General features: G+C 48.4%; 1 protein-coding gene across 1 annotated transcript in view; it reads left to right on the top strand.

Moving 5' to 3' along the window:
- LOC144732517 (uncharacterized) overlaps positions 1–22,133 on the top strand; it is a 176,561-nt gene that overhangs the window by 92,040 nt on the left and 62,388 nt on the right. The window contains exons 5-14 of the mRNA XM_078613925.1: positions 7,445–7,579; positions 7,850–7,894; positions 10,052–10,168; positions 11,466–11,534; positions 12,264–12,299; positions 14,902–14,964; positions 16,673–16,708; positions 17,755–17,796; positions 18,890–18,982; positions 20,997–21,050. Of these exons, the coding sequence (XP_078470051.1) occupies positions 7,445–7,579; positions 7,850–7,894; positions 10,052–10,168; positions 11,466–11,534; positions 12,264–12,299; positions 14,902–14,964; positions 16,673–16,708; positions 17,755–17,796; positions 18,890–18,982; positions 20,997–21,050 (690 nt within the window). The remainder of the gene's footprint in view (positions 1–7,444; positions 7,580–7,849; positions 7,895–10,051; positions 10,169–11,465; positions 11,535–12,263; positions 12,300–14,901; positions 14,965–16,672; positions 16,709–17,754; positions 17,797–18,889; positions 18,983–20,996; positions 21,051–22,133) is intronic.

The raw sequence follows: 22,133 nt of genomic DNA on the forward strand, positions 1-22,133 counted from the left end.
TCGGTCGAGAAAGGCGAGCAATCACCACAACGGTGAAAACCCAGCAAGGACCCTCTGGCAAAAACAAAAAGTGTCCTGGGAGTCTGCGACGCTTTCCCCGGGTAAAACAATCGTAATAACCGACAAACAAAAGGGAGGGAAAATAAACCCACGACGCTCCTTCTAAAGGTAGCGTTCTGCCGCAACACCCAAGAGAAATGCATTCTTTTGAAGTTTTCCACGGGGGGGGGGGGGTGGGGAATGAACAATGCACATCGAGAAGAGCGGGGTGTACGGCTCGCTCGAGGGGAACCGGTTGCCGAGTTGGTGGCTGTGGCGTAGGCGGCGGGGGTCGGATGATACGGTGACTCTCAGGTCGAATTCTTCCTGTCAAACGCTTGGCCGTGGGGGGTGACGGAGGGGCGGTTTGTGGGGAGAAGGGGCGGGGTGGGGGGGGTTCAATGGTAGTTGGACCGGTGAGAGACAGAAACGTGAAAGCGTCCCCGTAGCTACGTTTTCGTGCTCGTTTTCGGGTCCGACGTTTCGCAAACGCCCTTCTGCGAGCTACTTCTTCATTCCGTTCCTGAGTTAGCTCCCGAGCACGTGGAGCGAAACCGTCGGACAACACGTGGCGGTACGACCCGGAAACTCATCGGAGAGTGGGACAGCACAACCGCAAAAACCTAATGAGCAGTGGTAGTACAAGGCCTGGCTGTGTAATTGTGCCCAAACATCCGTTGAAACAAGCAAGCTCACCCTGCAGGGGTTTGGCACATCTGCTGAGGCTCATCAGACAAGTCAGCTTTGATAAATAAAGGATGTGCAGCTACGGAACCGATTGCACGTTTGCTATTCATTATATACCTTCGGCCACCCTGCTATGCGTATGTAAGTTGCACTTCTTTCCCACCGTACGTAGCCAACCGTGCTCATCGGAGGTGGCGGGGAAAGGCAACAAACTGCTGCCAGCTCCCTGGCCCTGTGAATGTCCATGCCCAAGGCCTTCCTCCTCTTGCCCTCCGCCTATGACCGATGATCTCGTTCGCTCTACCAGAGAAACAACGACATAAAACACGCATTATTTCCCCCGTTACAGCTCACGTTCCACAACGGCAACTCCGGATGCGCTCGCGTTGTTCCTGCGATTCACGGGACAGGGTTTTGCAAATCCTGACGGTAAAAAGCGGCCGTCACTCGGCATGGTCACGGCGCGTGTGCAGCCAGGCCTCGCTCGTTGACAGCCGGAGCGAAGAACAACGATGACACTTTGGAATTAAGCTGTCTGGACGCGGCAGATTTTTCTTATTTTTTTGTTCACACACAGCACCGTCCTTAATGGGCCCTCCGGCAAACATCCGTGCCGCTTTTACGCGCCAATGGCAAAACGTTTCCGTCAACTTTTTTTCTCAGCTCCTTAATTCCTGAACGAAAGACGCCGAGAAATTGTTTATAAGCTAGAGCCAGTCGCGTTTCGTTTGGTGATGAATTGTGTTTTTTTAAGGTGTCTCCTCTCAACCAAAACATTTGTTTCGCTTTGCGTGCGGTGAATGGGCGCGCACGTGTCTACGCGCTGAAAATGTCGGGGCGTTTATCGGACGTCATTGAACCTCGATCTGAGATCCTGCCCCTTGCATGAAAGCACTTCACTGCATCCTCCCCACCCTGGGAAACATCTGGAATGTCTCTTTGCACTCGCGTGCGTGCGTGCATGCGTGCGTGCGGGGATCGGTGGCGCAGTGGTTTGCGCGCTGCGCTGTGAACCCGCCGACCCGAGATCGATTCCCGTTCACGGTCAAACACCAGTGACGATTATTTGAACCGGTCCTGGACATATACCCCCCTCCCTAGGTCGACTCAGCCTCAAATGAGCACCTGGTGTGGTGTGTGAACATCGCGGCTGGGCATGGCGCTGGCCACCCAGCCTCTCGTGCACAGGATCGTTGGGGGCATTGACGAAATGTACGGGCACGATGGGGGCATTAGTCAATTTACAACCAATTGCTGCGTCAGGGAAGTGACTGATGGATAATGTGAATGATAGATAACATGAATGATGGATAATAGTGAATGATCGATTAAGTGAATGATGGATAAAGTGAATGATCGATTAAGTGAATGATAGATAAAGTGAATGATGGATGATGGGTAATGCTTCGTCCGTTTGTTTGCCTCCAAACCACTAACCCTTGGAAACCCCAGCTTGCGGGAAAAAAACGCCGGTTCGATCAAACCCAAATCTCCGAGGAATTCAACTGCCGGAACGGAACCAGGTGGTTCCGAGATTACATAACCGGGCAGCGCATAGTGGCCTGGTTATGGTGTATAAACAGCTGCGACAATAAACACCAATTTTGCTCGGCCTGCATTTTTTTTAATTTCGCTCTCGCGAGAAACTCGTAACTTTACCGTTACGTAGCGCCTTGTCCTTGCGGTGGCTTCTTTATTTTTTATTTATTTCCCCCCCTTCAAATTGCTTAAAGTACATGACTTAAACAGCCTGACGTGACAACGTACACCTTGGTGAAATTGCAGGAACGTATTGTGCGCGCTGTGCCCTACGTGCGGTAACATGCCTTGGAATTGCCAGAATACAGCCCTTGAACCGGGCTTCATTCCAGTGGCAGGTGTGCATCGGTCTCTGTGACCCCCACAGCACGCTCGTACTTGCTGCTGATGTTGCTGCTGCTGCTACGCTAACCTGCTAACACAATTATCGCCATTGTGCACGAGTCGGACAGAAAGAGCCGCAGCGTAGCGACAATCGGCAAGCGTGCGTTCAAACAAAACGTTGCGCCACCTTCCCCACCACCCAAAAGATCCTGGCTTCCACCGCCGGGAATGCGCGCTGACGTCCCTGCAGGGCGATGGAAAAAACCTCGTGGCGTTTCTCCGAGCCGCAGAAATCGAGTCGCCGCGGCATTTTGCCTAGCGCTGTTTTTTTTTCTTCCATCCGCCTTGTTTGTCTGTTACGTGCGAGTGCAAAATTAATCGGTTGGTCATTTATTTCGTTCGGACAACACCGCATTGGTGTCATGTCCATTCTTGTATAATAGAGGTTTTTTTTGGGTTAGATCACGTAAATATATAAATGTGTCCATCTTCTTGGTTCTTTCGGTAAAGTCACGTAGAAGGGAAGTAATAAAATAATAAAAACAAAAAATAATAAAATAATATAATTCTCACGACGTTTCGGCCACAATGCAAGCAGCCGTCCTCCTTCACCTGAGGACGGCTGCTTGCGTTGTGGCCGAAACGTCGTGAGAATTATATTATTTTATTATGTTTTGTTTTAATTATTTTATTACTTCCCTTCTACGTGACTTTACCGAAAGAACCAAGAAGATGAATCCCTGCAGTCACGAAAGCTTTAAATCGAAATATAAATGTGTCGTTAAAACCCGCCACCACCCGACGCAGCCAACTAGTAAAGGTTGCTATGTAAACAGAGCGTGCCAATTCCATTCCTGTAATTTTATTATCCCGACACAATCTAACCCAAATTTAACTAATTATGAATCATAATGTTGGTGGTGAAAGCCTACGCGTAAAATGTAATGAGTGTATTGAATCGGTTCAAATATATTCCTTCGCTCAGAATGATGCATGCAGCGATGGTTGTGAGTTATGATACACTCCGTGTGCTACTGTTGTGACTACCTCCCGGGATAAGGAATGAGGCAGAAAAAACAGGGCCAGAGCAAACGAGACACACGGAAAAAAACAAAACGATCCATGCAAGATATGTTTTTTAATGTCTTAAAGCGAACCGTGACTGACCCTGAATCATGGACATTCATCTAATTGAGGATTCCATACAGGGCGGAAAAAATAACGATTTGAGTGTTCAGTTGGGTATCTTCATGCCTCGGAACGGTTGTAGGGCTGTTCCGAGGTCATATATTTTTTTTTTAAAACACCGTTGGCTTGATAACGAGACTTAGGGGATCCTGTAGGTCAGGGGAAGACGTGATTCATTCGGGGTCTCATGGCCATGAAAGGTGACTTCTGAACACAGTACTAAGTTTCCTGTTTTGTGCAAGCAGAAACTATTGTTACGGCGCTCCCTCGGTAGAGGGGTTTAATTCCACGACCACCAGGAACTCACTAATCGTTCACAAACGCTGGAGAACAAAGCTGGGCGTGGCGGCCACACGCGTGTGACCCAGCGAGGGGTTGGCGGATCACGATCACGTAGAGAATTTGTGAAAGAGGCATTTGTCTGTGGGGTGGTGGCCATCAGATGGCAGTACAGCAAGTGCTTCAAACCTGTTTCGGTGTTGGTTTTCTCTGGCTACTCTCGTGTTTTTCAGCCTTCACGTTAAAAAAAAAACACTCCTCGGAAATGAATTTGGTCAAACAGACCAATGCAGGACAGTCTCCAAAAGGCGTCTCGACTTGAGACGTAACAAAAACGCTCCACGGATTTTTTTTTTGACTGAGTACACTTCAAACTTGATTTGAACCAAAGAGTAAGTACACTTCTTGAAGGAAAAAAAATGCGGCGAATTTTTCAAAAACATCCAAATGCACAAGAACCCTCCTGAGAGAGAGAGAGAAAAAGCAAAAAGAGTCTTAAGATTTGTCAATGCTTTTCTGACTACATACGCTAAATGTATTTTCGTAAATGCGCATACAAGGCAAATGCATGGACGACGCGTTGAAAGTTTGTCACTGCAAATGCCCTCTCGCAGGAGACGGGGTCTACGGGAAGAAGACAACGCACGAGTTTATAGCAACGATAATAATTATTCGAAGTTTCGCTTTGAAATCCCACGTCGCATTCGTAGCCTGATCGCCACGAGATAAAAACAAAAAAGTGTGTCTGGCTCCATAACGCAGATCGCAAAGTTGCAGTCACGATGAAACATTGAAAAAGAGCACTCCGATTCGCCGCTGATCCCTCGAGAGGAGCGACTCCTGCCAAACGGGGCGACCCGTTTGGCAGGTTTTATCCATGTCGTGAGAGCGCCGAGTTGTGTGCATGCACCCCGACTCAAGGCCCCCCACCTCCCTCCACCGCCCCCCCTTTCTTTTCCTCGTCGACATTCCAAACGCCTGTTCACAAGCTGGCGCGAAGAAGAAAAAACAAAAGGGCGTTCGAATGACCTCCTCCTCCTCCTGCTGCTGCCATCCCTCCCCATCAGTTGCCGCTCAGCCGCTCCATCGCTTGAGACGGTCGATTGCAATGAGAGAACCCCTCTGCGCTTGGCCCGTGGCTTCGTTCGCTCGTTCCCTTTCTACGGACATTTAAACCCGCAGAGGTCACCCCGAGCTCGCGGGAATTCGAATTGCAAAGTGGGGGGGGGGGCAAAACGCATCGTTACGTTACCGCCCCCCCCTCCACGCCCCTTTTTTTGGACTGACGATTGAGCTGAGCTGAGCTGCGAGGGAGGGCGGGGGGGCGGATTCATTCCGCGTGCTTTTGTCGCCCTCTGCTGGCGCTTCTGAGAAACTGGCGCGTTTCGGTGATTCCGAGTCTGGCGTGCATGATCATGATGGCAGTTTGTTCACGAGGAAAAAATGCCAATGTCCCAGGTCTGCTACGGTCACACACGAGAAAGAGAGTTGGTGGCAGAGGTCACAACCGGGTACCCGATACCCGGCTACCCGATACCCGGCCGGGTACGGGTACCCGTTTGCGACCCTGGTGCGGCCGGGTACGGGTAGACCGTGAGTCACTGATGAGTAACTGTCACTCATTTCCCAACGTCTTGTCTCTTCTCACAATTCAAGTTCCTAGAATCAACCCACCCACACCTGCAACATGGCTTCATCCCAGAGGTCGCAATCAGGTACCCGATACCCGTACCCTACCCGTACCCAGCCGGGTACGGGTAGGGTACGGGTACCCGTTTGCGACCCTGGTGCGGCCGGGTACGGGTACGGGTAAGGAATCAAAACCTGTTTGCGACCTCTGGTTGGTGGTGGTGGTGGTTTTTTCTGTTCCACCAATTAAGGCGTGTTCAGTGTTTGGGCCATCTGAGCGTATCTCGCCCAGGCTGAACATCTGAGAGATAAAAGCTTCACAGCTCACCGGATTTCCTCCATTCTCAAATAAAGATTCGGATAAGTTGAAGGATTTTTTTAAATCAGTACGTTTATTCCAGGATGTTTCTGCTGCGCGTCGTCGCTTTGGGATGTTCTGTGTTCATATTTTGTTTGTTGCGGTTGCACCCGACTCAAGAGCCGCATGGCTCACAGGGCGATACCTAATAAATGAAAATTGAAAACTATAGATAATTATGGTGATTCGCTTGTAGATACCCCGCTGAAGTGGCAGCAAGAAGTTGTATAGAAAATAATCCAACGCCTCGTCACGTCTCCACCAATATTAAATCGTCTAACGCTCTCCCCTGTAAGACCTGCGCCCATCGCTTTCACGCAATATTCTGTCACCTGCTGAGAAGAGAGGCCCATTTCAAATCAGTGGGCTTGTCTGTAAATGGATCGACCTGCATTTTATCCGCAATGGCTTCACGTGAACCTCTCCAGCCACTGGAGGTCGCTGCATTCATCGCCAACGTTACAACAACAAAAAACCGAATGGAGTTGTTAACGCTCGGTTCAGTGTGACCGCTAACTTAACTTCATTACGCTTATAACCAAAGCGCTATAACAGTGAATTAACGATGGCACAAAAACATACCGCGTGGCATGGGACGAGATGGAATGGCGCGGTGAATGTTGTAAATATGAGGACGACGATGATGCGTGACAGCAAACGGAGGTTGAAGGTGACGAGATGAACGAGTCGATGGAGGATGACCGTGGAGACGGGGAGGTATCACTGGTGATGACACGGAGGAGGGGTAGACGAGGAAGGACAGGCGAGCGAGACTAGTTGGGTCTTTAAAGGAGGAGCGAAATGTAGTGAGAGTGGCTCACCGTTTGACATGTAGAGAGGGAGTCCATTCCAGTGCAGAGGGGGCTAAGAGCGAGAAGGAACGGGACCGTGATTGAGCACAGAGAGGAAGGGGAAACAGAGAGAGACATCTGGGATTCACCATTGGAACCTCATTTGCCAGTAAAAAATATGATAATTGTTTTTTTACCCTTTCATCTGGCAACAAAACTGACACCTTTTTTTCTGGGATTGTGAACGTAGAGAGCGAGAAGTAGCGTAGAGTGAGACGAAGGGACGAGGCCCTTCTTACGGACCGAGAAAACTCCCAACACTGGCGCTGGCCCATTGCTCATTCACGTAGGAGAGCCACCGTCGGTCACACACAGATCTTGGCAGCCGCTTGTAATCCGAGAAGTGTGTTTCTTCTGGGCTGGGCCACCTCTAAAGCGTTCCAACTTCTCTCGAGCTCTCGCCACGCGCTGCTGCGGGCATCGCTTCGACTTGCTGGAGATGCCCGCAGCAAAGCAGCGCGCGGAGAAAGCTTTTTGAAGGCGTCGCTGACTTTACCCGACACAGGATTGCGTTGCAAATCGTGCATGCTCTGTCGTTGCCTGCCTGCAGGGACATCCAGGATCCATCGGCCCTCAGGGACCAAAAGGAGTTCCAGGCTTTCCAGGCCCCGAGGGCGTAGCAGGCGCCGCGGGAAGGAAAGGAGATGAAGGGACCCCAGGTTTTGCCGGGGAGAAGGGAGAAAAAGTGAGTTGGCCAGGTCTTCTTGATCGCGTGAGGGTACACACGCATATATCTCTCGTGCTTTTCTTTATTTCTGTAATTTTATTTATAATTAATCATTACTACATTCATTGATTGTTCATTCCTAAATGCTTTACATGGTGGTAGGCACTTGTGTGCTGGGCAAACGCAAACGTTGCTGGGTCGAGTAATAAGACATTATTTTGGGTGGATAATACTGGTGACCTTTCGACCCGTAAGATGTTTCAATCACAATGTTTTCTTCCTTCACAGGGCCCCATTGGCGTTCCAGGCTTCCCTGGTAATAATGGTGTTCCGGTGAGTGGAGGCCACATGTTCTGTAACCGAAAACAACTGCAATTGCACCATAATCGTAATGACGATGCTGTAAAATGCTGGGAAGGGGATCGGCATCGTTAAAGGCTTCCCCCAAAATCTATTCGCCTCATTTGTATGGCTGGCTGACCAGCACACGATGCACAAAGCATGCTCGCGGTAGTTGTCGGCCTAGCAAATCAAAAGCAATACGATTTAATCAACATGTCGATAACACATAAAATTAAAGAAATATGGGTTTCAAAAGCCAGGCGCAAATTTTGGCGACCGCTTGCGGTGTGCTATGCGGTGGGGGGGGGGAGGAGGCGGCTCTTTGGAGGGCGAGCCGAAGGATTCGCTATCCGCGAACGCCGCGGTGCAATCGGCACGCTACCGACGGACGCGGCAGCTGGGTTTGACGCCGCGCCCGGCCACTGACGAGGCCTTACCCGATGCGAGGTTCTCGCCGCTGCAGAGTTACGGGAGGGCTTTTGAGAGCGCTCCCCATTCCAGGAGCTTCGGCAAAGGAGGGGACAGATGAAAGGCCCCTCCCCCTCCGTCGAACCTCAACCCCGATTTTTTTTTACGCAACCGTCGCGCACCCCCCGGGGGCCCGTGGTGGGAGGAATGCTGCTTTAAAAAAAAATTGAAGAGTGATGGATGGCAATGTGAGGATTGTAATGTAGAGTTTGTCATCAAAGAAGGTTGTCTTGCGTAGAGGGCCGAGTGGGAATTTCTCCGCCGCCCGTTTGACTCTGAGGAACCCCTTAGGGACCTGAAAGTGTTTGAGCTTCGTGTTTCTGATCAACAGAGCGCAGACACAGACCATGCACCCCCTGCTGAAATGCAGTTTGCATCATTCTAAGTAGAATCTGTCTCTGCTTCTGCCACCGCTGTGGCCATGTGGCTGTAATACGATTTTTTGGAGGCTATTTCACAAACGAAGTTATGTCGATTGCTGCAAAAATCAGTAAATGGATAACAATGTTTTTAAGCAATAACTTGCCAATTATGTAGATATAATTAATATTATCGTGAACGGCATCATTCTGGCCTCCTGGATCTCTCCTCATAGATGCTTGATGCAGCTTCTGACAAAAGCATTGTGCCGAGTCACTTATATTTGGTCGTGAGAATTCTCTTTAAACTCACCGGTCAGCTGGAACGATCATAATCGGAGTGTTTTAAACTGTCGAACAACACGACATTTAAATTAGTTTGGCTGTGTCAGGTGGGGGAGGGGTCACAACGATACATATTTGGTCAGATCGTTACGTGGCCTAAACTCAAAGAATCAATTATGATCACCATTGATTGCTTAGAAATATAATAATAATGATGATGTTTTCGAAAGACTGCCTTTGACTCCAGAGCATCTCAGGGTACTTTACACAAGATAAAAACATCATTAACTAAAATAAATGTTTTACAGTTGAGCTAAAATAACCTAAGAGATGTCAAAAAAACAGCTGCAATAATTATCCGCATATTTCTGTCATAACTAACGTGACACGTTTGTCGATTTTCCACGATGCAGGTATCCCTCGATTTACGAAAGGGATGCACATCCTTCAAAAGACACGCGTAAAACTACATTTCGTAAAATCGGAAATGGATTTTCCCATTAATTTGATACGAAACAGTAGGCATGTGTCTCGGACAGCCATTTCAACTCTACTCCTAACGTAAAACCTATACATCACCTGTATCACTTTTCACGATACAAAAAATCATTATTAAGAACATGAATAGTCAAACGATTTGCATCAAACTAAATTTCAAACAAAAAAATTTACCCTCTTCAGAGAACTCGCCAAATAGATCCTGCTGGCACGTTGAAATGACTGGACAGCTGACGTGAAAGCGCCACTGCACTTCGCACCTCCGATTAGCATCGTTGGCTACGTACAGTGCGAAAGAAGTTCAACGTGCTGGGACGCACGTGACTGTTGCACTGCAGGGGACACTCTGACGCTGTCGCGGATGGACGATGACGACAATGACGACGATGACGACGCAGCCTCCCGCGTGGCTTCTCGTTTGATGGTCTCGCGGCGCGCGTGGCCTCGGCGACATTTCTTGGACGCGAAATTTTGTAAACCAAAACGTTCGTGAATCGAGCGACACTCTACCTGCACTTGACGTTGCGTGCGCGTCTAGGGCCACCCAGGCCAGCCCGGAGTGAGGGGCATCCCCGGCCTCGATGGCTGCAACGGCACGAGGGGAGACGCCGGTTTCTCCGGAGACAACGGATACCCCGGATCGTCGGGCCGCCCGGTAAGCTTCCCCCACATCGCCGGCAAAATACAAACGCTTTTGAAAACGGACGAACAGATTAATAACTTATCTATGTATGCTAAAACTATTTAATTAAACTACTTTTGTATTTTATCAGGTAAGACCCCCACTGAGCTACGTAGCTCTTTTTCAGAAGTGACCTGGCCACAAATGACAGCTCAACAAAGTGGCTTGTCGTCGTGTGGAAATTTATAGCAGCCAAATACTTTAAATTCAGGTTTATTCTAAATGTGGAGGGGAAAAACCTGAGAACCCAGAGAAAATTCCACGCGGGGAGAATATGCAATTAAATCACAGAATCCCTATCCGTATTATTATTTTTTGTTACGTAATAATTTGTGGTATAATTCGCTGAAATATCAGCAACTAGGAGATGATGCTGCTGTGAGCACGCTGGCAATCCAGAGGTGTCCGTTTGATTCGATCTCCCGGTACTGAAGTTCAAACATTGGTTCATGTTTCTAAAATCCCTCCGCCTCTGTCTAACCAACAGCACGAATGTGTAGGGGTACCGAGAGGCGACCCCCACTTGTTTAGACTAGATATGGGCCGCAGGGTCCGGAGGGCTTTCTAGCGCTGGGGATGAGAAGTGGACCCAGGGGAGGTCTGTGCAGGCACAGTGTGCCCACTCTCACATATTGCAATACATCTGACTAGTGTGGAATAGTAGACCCAGAATATCATACTCTTCTGTTCTTTCGGTAAAGTCACGTAGGTAGAAAAATAATAGATCATGATGTTTCGATCGCAACACACAAGCAATCGTCATCAGGTGGGACAACCACAGCAAGAAGAAACTGCTGAAGTAGGCGAGAGATCTGCCGTGGCATGAGGTTATATAGGCCTCAGCAGTAGGGGGGGGGAGAGTTTTTTCTTGCTGTGGTTGTCCCACCTGATGACGATTGCTTGTGTTGCTATCAAAACGTCGTGATCTATTATTTTTCTACCTACGTGACTTTACCGAAGAGCCAAAGAGTATGGATTCCTGCAGTCACGAAAGCTTCAAATCCAGAATATCATCTCAAGGGGTTCTCTAGATCAGTGCCAGCCCTTCTGGCAGCAGTAGTATCACAAATAAATTGTAGGGCTGCACTTTAACATTTTATTTATTTTCCAGCTATGAAGATTAAGGAAATAAACTAATCTACGAATCATAATATTGGTCCTGAAAGCCAACGTTTAAAATAAAAAAAACAAATATTGGAATGAGCACAGGGAAAGCAAATGTTTCGAATGGAATCCAATGCATTTGTGTCTGTGTGATTGTTTCATGCAGGGAATAGTTGGGCCTAAAGGCCAGAAGGGAGAACCTGTCACCACACCTCCCGGATACAAGGGCGCGACGGTACATTGATCCACAACTTTCACATTGTCACATCATCTTGCTGCTGCTGCACAACAAAAACATGGCTTCACATTATAAAGGATTATGAAAAAGGATTAAAGATTTGCATTTATGGGTGGCGCTTAATTGCCCCGGCATCTCACATTTCATCGAAATCCATTTCCAATGCCTTGCGGCAGTTCCAGCGTGGGGGACACCAGTGGCAACTGCCTCTGTGCAGCTCAAAGTGTAGACCGCGCCTGCCTGCAACTGAGTGGCTGAGCAGTCGGAGCACTTGGCCAGCAACCTTGAATCCGGATTTCAGTGCAGGGAGTTGACGGCCTTGGCCGGAAACACATCACACGAATTCTGGTTTTTCGTTCAATTTGGCTGGAAGCTCCAGCTCTTAGAATGAAAAATGATCGGGTTTGCTGTCATGTGTTTACAGTACCATGCCTCTCTGCAGATGTGCATATGAGCAGATGAGAATGCTCTGCTCCCTTGTTAATGTGGAATATTACAAAAAGGTCATTTGAATGGATTGCAGAAGTAGTTCTGGGAAATGGCCCTCAGCGGACCGTTCTCTAACACAATTTTATTTTAAAGTACAAGATGACAAAAACGAAATCTTTGTCCACGAATTCATCCGTTATCTTTCAACCCACATTTCTTTGTTCTTATCATTTGAACTTGAAGTGGGCTTCTATTCTTTTTACAAATACACACTGGAAAATGTGTTTTTTCTTGCAGGGAGAAAATGGCTACCCAGGACAAGATGGCCTCCCCGTGAGTCCTGTTGCACTTCCAGTCTGGTGGCTAGACAACATTTAGACGTGATGTTGTGCATCCCCTCGACACTCAAGGAGTCGGGGATCCCTCGTGAGGAGCCTCGGACACCTGGGGGGGGCTTCCCTCCAGTGGTCATTTTGTCCGCTGTTATTTAGTTCTTTGCTTTGCTATTAGCCTTAGTCTAGTTTGTTGTCGAACGATGGAATCCTAGTCAGGTCTCAGTGTGTGGACTTTTAACTATTTTACAATTTGTATTTCACCCGGCAAGGCCCACTGAGATAGACAGTTCTTTTTTAGAAGTAACCTGGCTATCACAAATGATAGCTCAACGAAGTGACTTGTCACGTGAAAATGTATAACAGCCAAACACTCTAAACGCGTGATGTTGATTCTAAATGTGGAGGGGAAAACCGGAGGTCCCGGAGAAAAATCTACGCGACCACGGGGAGAACATGCAAGCTCCAAATATATGAAGCCGTTAGGATCGACATCAAACCCACGATCTCCTGTATGCCAGGCAAGGGAGTTAACATCTTGGCACTGTGGATTTAATTTCATCGTTCTCTTAGTCCCGTCGACTAAAGCAGTCATGCCTTTAGTCCCGTCTTAGAAAAATAAGTTCAACACGCATACATACAACCGATTGTCATTTACTGATTTGAACAGTCAGTGAAATCTACATGTAAAGCCAACTTACCATTGTCCATATTCCTCAGTGCACTGCTGTCTCTAATGATGTTACATAATGATTTTAGTCTGCGTGATAGTTCAGACTCGTTCATTCTGGCGCGTCATCGTCAGTCGTCGTCACCACAACGCTGGGCTTTGATTTTCATCCACTCATAGCCATCGTCAACTAAAAATGCATTCTAAAAACACGATTGAATATTTTCTTCCGCAATGTCATCAACGTGGTTCACTCCGATGTTCACTCGCGAAACCACAATGCACCGCTGCTGTGGCAGCAGAGAGACGCAGACAGACAGTAGCGAATACAAAATATATTTTTAATCACGGTGTACCTTGGTGCCATCTGCCAGTATCGCCTGGTTTATTAAAAATGTATAGACAAAGGACACAGAAAACAAATGAATCTGGACACACTGTTTGCGTGGCCATGCTGTGTGTCCGTTTGCTATGTTGTGCCACTGCACCACAACAACAACAACAACAGCTGCCATTCGCCACAGCCCTTGTGCCAGGCAAGGTGCACTTTTAGTCGTGCATGCATACACATGTACACTTCATCGCTGTGGTTTTGCTGATTGCGCTCGAAATGGCAATACATAAAACCGGGCAAAAATGGAAACGACCGCTCGTTGTAGGGAGGAGTGGAAAGCATATCGTAGGTGTAGAACACCAGCCAATAAAATGCTAGAACCCTGCCTTGAACCCTAACCAGCTAGCCAATCAGTGAATAGCAGTCGCCCTCCCACCCCCACTGACCCCAACCCAGCCTCCGCCACTTCACTAGGGCCCCTTTTCAACCACTGTGCTTGCTTTTCCATTGTGGTGTTTCACAGCACATCTGATGGTCAATTGAACCCTAGAATTCCCCTGCTGAGCGTTCTCATCATCTTACACTGTGCGCGTACGCATGCATGAATGGGTGTGCGTACGAATGCGTCCATATTTAGGGTGGGTCACGAATAGCCAAATTTGCCTCCCCCGCTCTCACAATGACAAATTGCTCAATCGGTGCCCTTTGCGAGCCGCTTGCCTCGCCGCGGCCCACACGCCGAATCGGCGTGGCCGTTCTGTCGTCCGTTTATTCCCTGATTTGACGTCTCCTTTGACCGCGACGGTGAGAGGGGGGTCGCAGTGGGTGTTCATGATTGTACATTTACGTTTACCTGATTTGCAATTTACCAATGAAACGCCTGGAATCAGAAGGCTAGTTGTTGCTCATGCGGCTTCATTTGCCACCACTGGGCTTTTGACTCATTGGCCCAAAAATTGCTTATTGGTACCACTCAGGGTGGCAGATGCTATCAGTGATTTCTTTGGGGAATTTTACTGAAAGAGCACACAAATGAATGATAGTAAGGTGGCCATGGTAGTTATCTCTGAAAAAAGATCATTGAACAAGGGTACCTTAAATTTCGATTTAAAGCTTTCATGACTGCAGGGATTCATCTTCTTGGTTCTTTCGGTAAAGTCACGTAGAAGGGAAATAATAAAATAATAATAAATAAAACATTAATATTATGTTTTATTTTTATTATTTTGTTTTATAATAATAAAATAATAAAAATTAAACATTACTTTTATGTTTTTATTATTTTATTATTTCCCTTCTACGTGACTTTACCGAAAGAACCAAGTAGAAGGGTACTTTAGTTGTGTTTGACAGAGAATGTCATTTCAGAATAAGGACAAAACAAAAACGAGATATGAAACGTCGCCAGAATGTGAAAATTAATGTTACGTTTGTCTGTAAAACAGACGACATGTGCACGAAGATTTATGTTCATGCTGGACACTGGTAGCATGTGCCACCCCAGTTAGGAACCGTTCAACCCCGTTGGATCATGGGCTATTGTTGTCTTGTGTTGTTCTGTTGCATTGTTTAATTGTATTCTTCTCTTTTTGGTCTCAGGGCCAGAGCGGATTTGTGGGGCAACCAGGGCCAGCTGGCCCCCCAGGACCTCTGGGCTTCCCTGTAAGTTGGTTGGCCTTTGCATTGAGGCCGGAGGGGGGGTGTGGAGGCATTCAACAGCTTTGGGCGGGCATGACACAATCAAACGTTAAACAAACCTTGAACGCTTCAGCAGAATGAGTAACGATACCATCTGCATTTGTATCTCGTGCATTCCGCTGTAGGCCTCGTCCCCCCCGTCATGTCTGTGTCAAAGGGCTGCATCGCTGGCCCATTGCCTAAATGTGCAATAAGAATTCACAGGGCAGGCCGAGTGGCGTCGTGTGACATTCGCCCCCTGCTGGACCTCGGGGAGACATCCCGAGCGTCGCGAGTACAAAAACTCGTAGCTCCTTGCCTGCCGAGATTTTGCAGCGATGCACCCGCCAGTCATGGGGGGTTGGACTTGGATCGCACACACGATGCAATTCGTAGAGTCATTCGATACGTTTCAGTCTGTGAAAAATCCACACGACCACGGGGAGTATATGCAAACTCCAAATTATACAGGTGTCATGGTCGAGATCGAACCCTCGACTAACTGCATACCAGGCGAGGGAGTTAAAAACTCGCTACCATGGCATCCCTAAGCTTCCGTACTGCTTTGTAATTGGTATAAATCCCACGGCCATGATGGTGGGCACTTGCTTCAGCGTTGAGGTCATTGTGTCCTCTACAACTTTCCCACAGTGACTTGCAAAAGCATTGCAGGAGCGTGAATAAAAACGCATCTCGCTGCCTCCGCGCTAGCCTAACTCCTGGCGGATCACTCCGCGAGACGCGCGGATCCTTCCCCGCATTTCACGCTTTCGCGAATCGTCCAAAACAGCCGCCCGAACGCGGAGCGGCCCGGGGGGCTTGAGGGTGCACGGTCAGGGACATCGGTCTGTGACAACCCTGTAGCCGACTCCGATGCAACCCAGCTTCAACTAACCAACCAAGCGAGCGAGCGAGCAACCGACCAGACGAGAAACGTAAACAACGCCTTCCAGTTTGAAAACTTTGTCACGCCCGCTCCCCGAAAATATTGGCCTCAATGCAGCGACGCACTGCCAAAATTCGGAAAGACTCCCTGGGGGGGGGGGGGCGGGGGGGGGGTAATGCCATTTAGGCTTGGCGCTCGCCACGCAGCGAGACTGTGCGTTGCCCCGTGAGCTCACCCACTGTCCCGTGACGAGTTACAATAGCACCTGTCCGCCCCAGAAGCACACGCAAACCTCCACGGCTCGCTCCGCTGCCTGCGTTTAAAAAAAAAAATGGTAGAAGAAGGAAAAAACACCACGGTCGCAGTGTGTGGGAACTCGTTGCCAAAAACGCTTTGAAAAATGTGCCCGTTCACACGGCAGGGAGAAGTTGCGCGACAGGCAGTCGGGTAAAGCGGAATGTTGCGTCTCGGTACTCGTGGGGGCTTTTGTTGTTGGTTACCATTCCACGTTGGCTGTGCTCCGGCCAGAAGTTTATCTTGGACCCTGAGAACATTGCCGACGGGATAAGCACAAGGGGGCCAGTGCGCTGTTGGTGGTCTCTTAAGTTGACTTCTCTTGTGTTTGACGAGAACCACAATGCATCTGCTGCTGCTGCTGCTGCTGCCGCTGTTGCAAGGACCCCTTACCTCTCTAGGACGCTGCAAAATTGTAACCGGAATTGCGTGCTGCGCCTGGTTGTGCTTTGCTCTTACGATTCAATTAATTGCCAAGGCAGTTAATCAGTTGCTATGTTATGTTGTTCCTAGGGTCCACCCGGCCCACCTGGCTTGCAAGGAGAAATGGTAAAATTGAAACGTTCATCTGCTTACAGTCTTTGCAATGTTTTTATTTTTATATATATATGCCGGGCGCTGGTGGCTTACGCTGCAAGCCTGTAATCGAGCGCCGTGGAGGTGACGGGTTGATGGATCACGTAAATGTTGTGTAACTCCCTCCGTGAACCACGGCCATCGAGGTCGCCATCTCCAGGATGTGGTGGCAGTACAACAAGCGGGCTCATTCCATCTGTGGAGGGATTCACTGTCACTCCCCCGTGCCCACCACACCCTCCACCTGTGTTTTCTCGGGGTGCTACGGCTTCCTGAGACATATACAGGAGAAGCCCTCTTAACGACGGTCATTGGTCCCACAAAACCGGCCGTTAAGTGAGAGGGGTTCTGCTGTATAAGCACTCGCTCGTCGAGTTGGCCAGTACCCTAATACAGGATGCCAGAGCTTGGGTAATTGATGGCGCCAGTTTTGGCGGACTTCCCGCTTGCCTGTGATTTTCCCACGCCTCCATGTAAAATAATATCAACTTTTGCGTCGCATATTCTAGTGTCCCAATATTCAAGCGGCATGAACGATGTTGTGTTAAGATTACAAATATATACTAATATTATTATTTTTGCACAATAGTCACTGTGACGTGTTCATGTACAAGGACTCCTCGACTTACGTACGAGTTAGGTTTCAAAGGTCTGTTCGTAAGTTGATTTGTTCGTAAGTCCAACTTTGTTCCTGTCGATTCCAAACATGTTGTATGGCATGCACACTAAGAACGGGGAATGGCTGTAAACGTTGTATAATCTCCTGTATACGTAGATGCCACTGGTTTTTCACGTTCGGCAGATGTAGATGCCATCACCGCCCTCTATTGCACGGTGATTGAACTTACGACTCTCGGTCCGAACAGGCAAATTGACATACGGGACAGGTTTGTTCGTATCTCTGAAAGTTTGTAAGTCGAATGTTCGTAAGTAGAGGAGTCTCTGTGCAGGATTAGCAGTTGACAATATTACAATATAACAGTGGATCTTTGCGATGTTTGTGTTGCGTTCGTGAACAGGGCAACCCGGGTATTGGACGCCAAGGAGAGAGAGGTGAAAAGGTGAGCTCTAGGGACGTTACGCAATGTAAAGTCACTCCGGTGAAGCCGTGCATAAACTGTTTTGCTGTGTTGAGATGAACACGTGTTTTGTATGTTTCAAGATTATTTTTGCTTTAGCCAGGTGAGAACGGTTTCGAAAGGTAATTCATCGAAACTGACCTCTATTCCGTGAAATGTATTCCATTTCATGTAAATTTATGTTCACGCACTGTTTAACAATTATTTTGTAATGCAATTGCTTTTGTACTGCTTACAATAATGTTGTTTGCTCTGATTTTGATTCGCTTCATTGTTGTGAAAACTAGATTTTAAGTTTTTGTGACTGCAGAAATTACTCTTTGGTTCTTTTGGTAAAGTCAAGTAGAAAGAAAATAAATTTACAAATAGAATACAACGTTTCGATTGCAACACAAGCAACCGTCATCAGGTAGAACTAAATTTGAGAGACACTAAACACAGACACACAAGCAGAGAGAGACAACACAGAGACACAGAGAGAGACACACAACACAGAGACACACAGAGAGAGAGACACACACAACATAGACACACAGACAGACACACAAGCAGAGAGAGACAACACAGAGACACAGAGAGAGACACACAACACAGAGACACACAGAGAGAGAGACACACAACATAGACACACAGACAGACACACAAGCAGAGAGAGACAACACAGAGACACACAGAGAGAGACACACAACATAGACACACAGACAGACACACAAGCAGAGAGAGACAACACAGAGACACACAGAGAGAGACACACAATATAAACACACAGACAGACACACAAGCAGAGAGAGACAACACAGAGACACACAGAGAGAGACACACAACACAGAGACACACAGAGAGAGACACACAACATAGTCGTCTCTGTGTGTCTCACCTGAAGACGATCGCTTGTGTCTCGATCGAAACATCGTGATTTATTAATTTCCTATCTACGTGACTTTACCGAAAGAACCAAAGACTATGGATTCCTGCAGTCACGAAAGCTTCAAAGCGAGATTAAACTTCAACTCATTCCCTCATCCCCTCTTGCCCTGCCCTCTCCGCGCCCCCTGCCGTGCTGTGCCGATGCTAGGGTGAAGTCGGCCCTCCTGGTCCTCCCTGGAACGGCTCTCCAGTCAAGGGGCCTGGCACCAGCCCCCTGCTAAAGGGGCTGAGTGGAGACAAGGTCAGACACCGACAGTCTCTCACGCCAAGGCACCCACTTGTCTGAAACTCCATGACCACTCAAGTATTTGCGTTGTGTGTATGCCGGGTGTGGTACTGCAATGGTTAGCGCGCTGCGCTATGAACCCAGCGACCCGTGTTCGATTCCTGCTCACGGCCAACACCCACGGCGATTATTTGAAGCGGTCCTGGGCCTCCCCTTTGTCGACTCAGCCTCAAAATGAGTGCGTGTTCCTGTGTGTAAAGATTGCCACAAGGGAGATGAAGGCGGCCGGGCGTGGTGTTGGCCAACCTCCCTCTCGTGTACCGTGCCGGCCTTCATAGGTGCTAACAGCGCTTGCGCCTACAGTCTGTGTGGGAGTGGTAGTGTCGTGGTTAGCACGCTGCTCTTTGAACCCGGCAACCTGAATTCGATTCCCACTCACGGACAACATCAGTGACGATTACCTCAACCAGTCCTGGGCCTTCCCAACGTCGACTCAGCCTCATTTGTGCATATCGGTGCTTCCTGGGATTTCAATGGAACATTAAATTTTGATGTACAATTCAGTTATATATGCATTTATATCGTACGTGCCAAAGCATCGGCCTGTCCCACAAATAAGGCATATTTTCTACAACCGTAATTACCTTCGAAATAATTACGGTCCATTTTGTGTGTGTGATTACGATTTTTTTTTACATTTTGACGGTGAGGCTGCCCCCTCCTTTGTGAATCCCCACCGCACTGCCCGCATGAGTGGTGGGGGAGTGGGGGAAACGCAAAAAACACACAAAAAGCGATTGCTGTAGATTCAGATGGGCGCACTCATCAGCTCAAGCGCGGAACATTTGCAGCCCCCTTAAATCCTGCGCCACGCCGCGGGACCACCAAGTGTGAAAATCTTCCGCCCGATGCAGCTTGCAATCAGAGGTCTCGGTGTCACAGTGGCGGCCGCTGGATAAATACATTGGAGGAACACGGAAGCCCGCCGGGGGGTCTAAGGAAGAGAGGAGTGAAGACGAGCGGGGGGGGGGGGCGGGAGGAAGGTGGAATGCAGTTTATGAGCGGGTACAAGAAAAAAATTGACTCGACGCATTCAACCGATCGATCGGTCTTTATTTTACTTGCCAATATCGCCCACAATAAAAGTAGTGCATCGGTGCAACATTGCAGCGGAACGGGAACGGTACATGGGGGGGGCACGGAGTGACGGGAATGAATACGGAAACCCCGTCAAGACCTCAGATGCTAACGCCGACCGAGCAGAGTTAAATTACAAACTGCGCCCAAAATGAGGTGCAGCCATGCGGCAACAAATAGCATAAGAACGGTAAGTAGTAGATCAAATAGAAAAAATGAAGTGAATGTCAAGTAAAGAGCCTTAAAAAGGAAAAAATATATAAAAGGTGACGTTTCGGGAAAGGGCCTTTCATCATTGCACATTATAGTGACGGGGAGATCAGTTGGCGTGTGATATCCAAATCGGTCCTGAGGCCCGCTTCACCAACTCGTATGGACCGGCGTGGCGAGCAGTGCCGGATTAAGCTAGTGCGGTGCCCGTAGCATACGTAGCTACTTTTGCTACTCGGATAATCCGGCACTGGTGGTGAGGTATGGTCAAATAACCCCGTCCGACCAAATTGACTTGGAAAGACCTCAATCCAGGAGTGTGTTGACAAAAGTGATGCAAGTTTATTATTGTTGTTGTTAAAGGCGTAGCAATAGCCAGTCATGCTGGTTACAATTAATGTATAGCATGTGGTAAGTTTATTATTGTTAAAGGCGTAGCAATAGCCAGTCATTGCTGGTTACAATTTCTAGCGTGTGGTAAGTTTATTATTGTTGTTAAAGACGTAGCAGTAGGCAGTCATTGCTGGTTGCAATTAATTGCTAGCGTGTGCACGTGTTGCGTGTGCCTCGGTGAAAAGTGGGGCTGAGTGTTTTTTTTTTTTTGCCCAATCCTGGGCAGCTGGCTCCAAAAAGAAACACCCTGCGGTGATGTGCACGTGCCGTTTGTCGTTTCCGCAAACAGGGAGACCGAGGCTTTGATGGAATTTCCGGCGCTTTCGGGATACCTGGCGTCGACGTGAGTTTTCGGCACCCGGCATCTCTCGCAAACACGTGACGGTGTAACGGTCGGCACGCTCCGACTCGCAATCCGCAGGTGCCGGTTGGTTCTTTAGGGGCGCGCACGTTGAAACGACGATGCAAAGTTTCCGAAATCTCCTGCCCGCCTCTGTCCACCCAGCGGTGATGAATGGCTACGCCGCAGTTTTAGTCGATCGAAAGGTCGGGTTTGGTGGGGTAAAGTGTGGGATACTGCCTCCTCTTGCAACGTAGAAGAGGAGGACGCAGCCCAGCAATGGCATGAGCGGGTACCTTCAGGACTGCACCGTTGTGTTTACCGAATGTACTGCTTCAGTCGTGCACATAGAACACGGTGGGGAAGAGTGGTGGCCCAGCGGTTAGCACGCCGCGCTATGAGCCCGGTGACCTTAGTTCAATTCCGGGCCACAGCTAACATTATTGGCGAGCAACATCTGAACCGCACTGACCATCGTGGTGAAGTATGGTCAAGCTATTCCCTATGACGTCAGGACATAGGAAGGTCTTCAGCAGTGAATTAAGAAAGGCCTGTAAATTGTGACTTGTATTATTATTTTGTTGTTACTTAAACATGGAATGAAGTGAGGGATATTAATGGCGTCGAGAGAGGCCTTTATCTTTATGTGGATACACGGTGGCAGATAATGATGTTGAATATGTTATACATTTGAACACATGGGTGATTAACATTTTCCTCAAATTATAGTTCATTTGCACTTTCTGAGCCGCTAGGCCGGCGGTGGCCAATGCGTGCGTCGTGATTCACGGGTGGATCGCAAAAATACTTTTCCGTGGATTTCAGTATCCGTCGGAGCAAACGCCGACGTGAGCAGCCTTACATTGCGGCTGACGGCGAATACAAATCACCGGCTATGAATTCACGAGTTTAAAAACATGATGGTGATGATGATGATGATAATAACAACATCTACCAATGCATGGTGCCGTACTTTGTGGCTCGAGTACATTGCAGGGTTCATTCCATTGTTGGGTCATCGCTGTCTGGTGGGCAGCGGAGCTGGATGAGATCCACCAGGACTTGGTGGATTGGCCACCGTGGTTT

This window comes from Lampetra planeri, chromosome 43 (genome assembly GCF_965212315.1).
Source record: "Lampetra planeri chromosome 43, kcLamPlan1.2.h2, whole genome shotgun sequence".
NCBI lineage: Eukaryota > Metazoa > Chordata > Hyperoartia > Petromyzontiformes > Petromyzontidae > Lampetra > Lampetra planeri.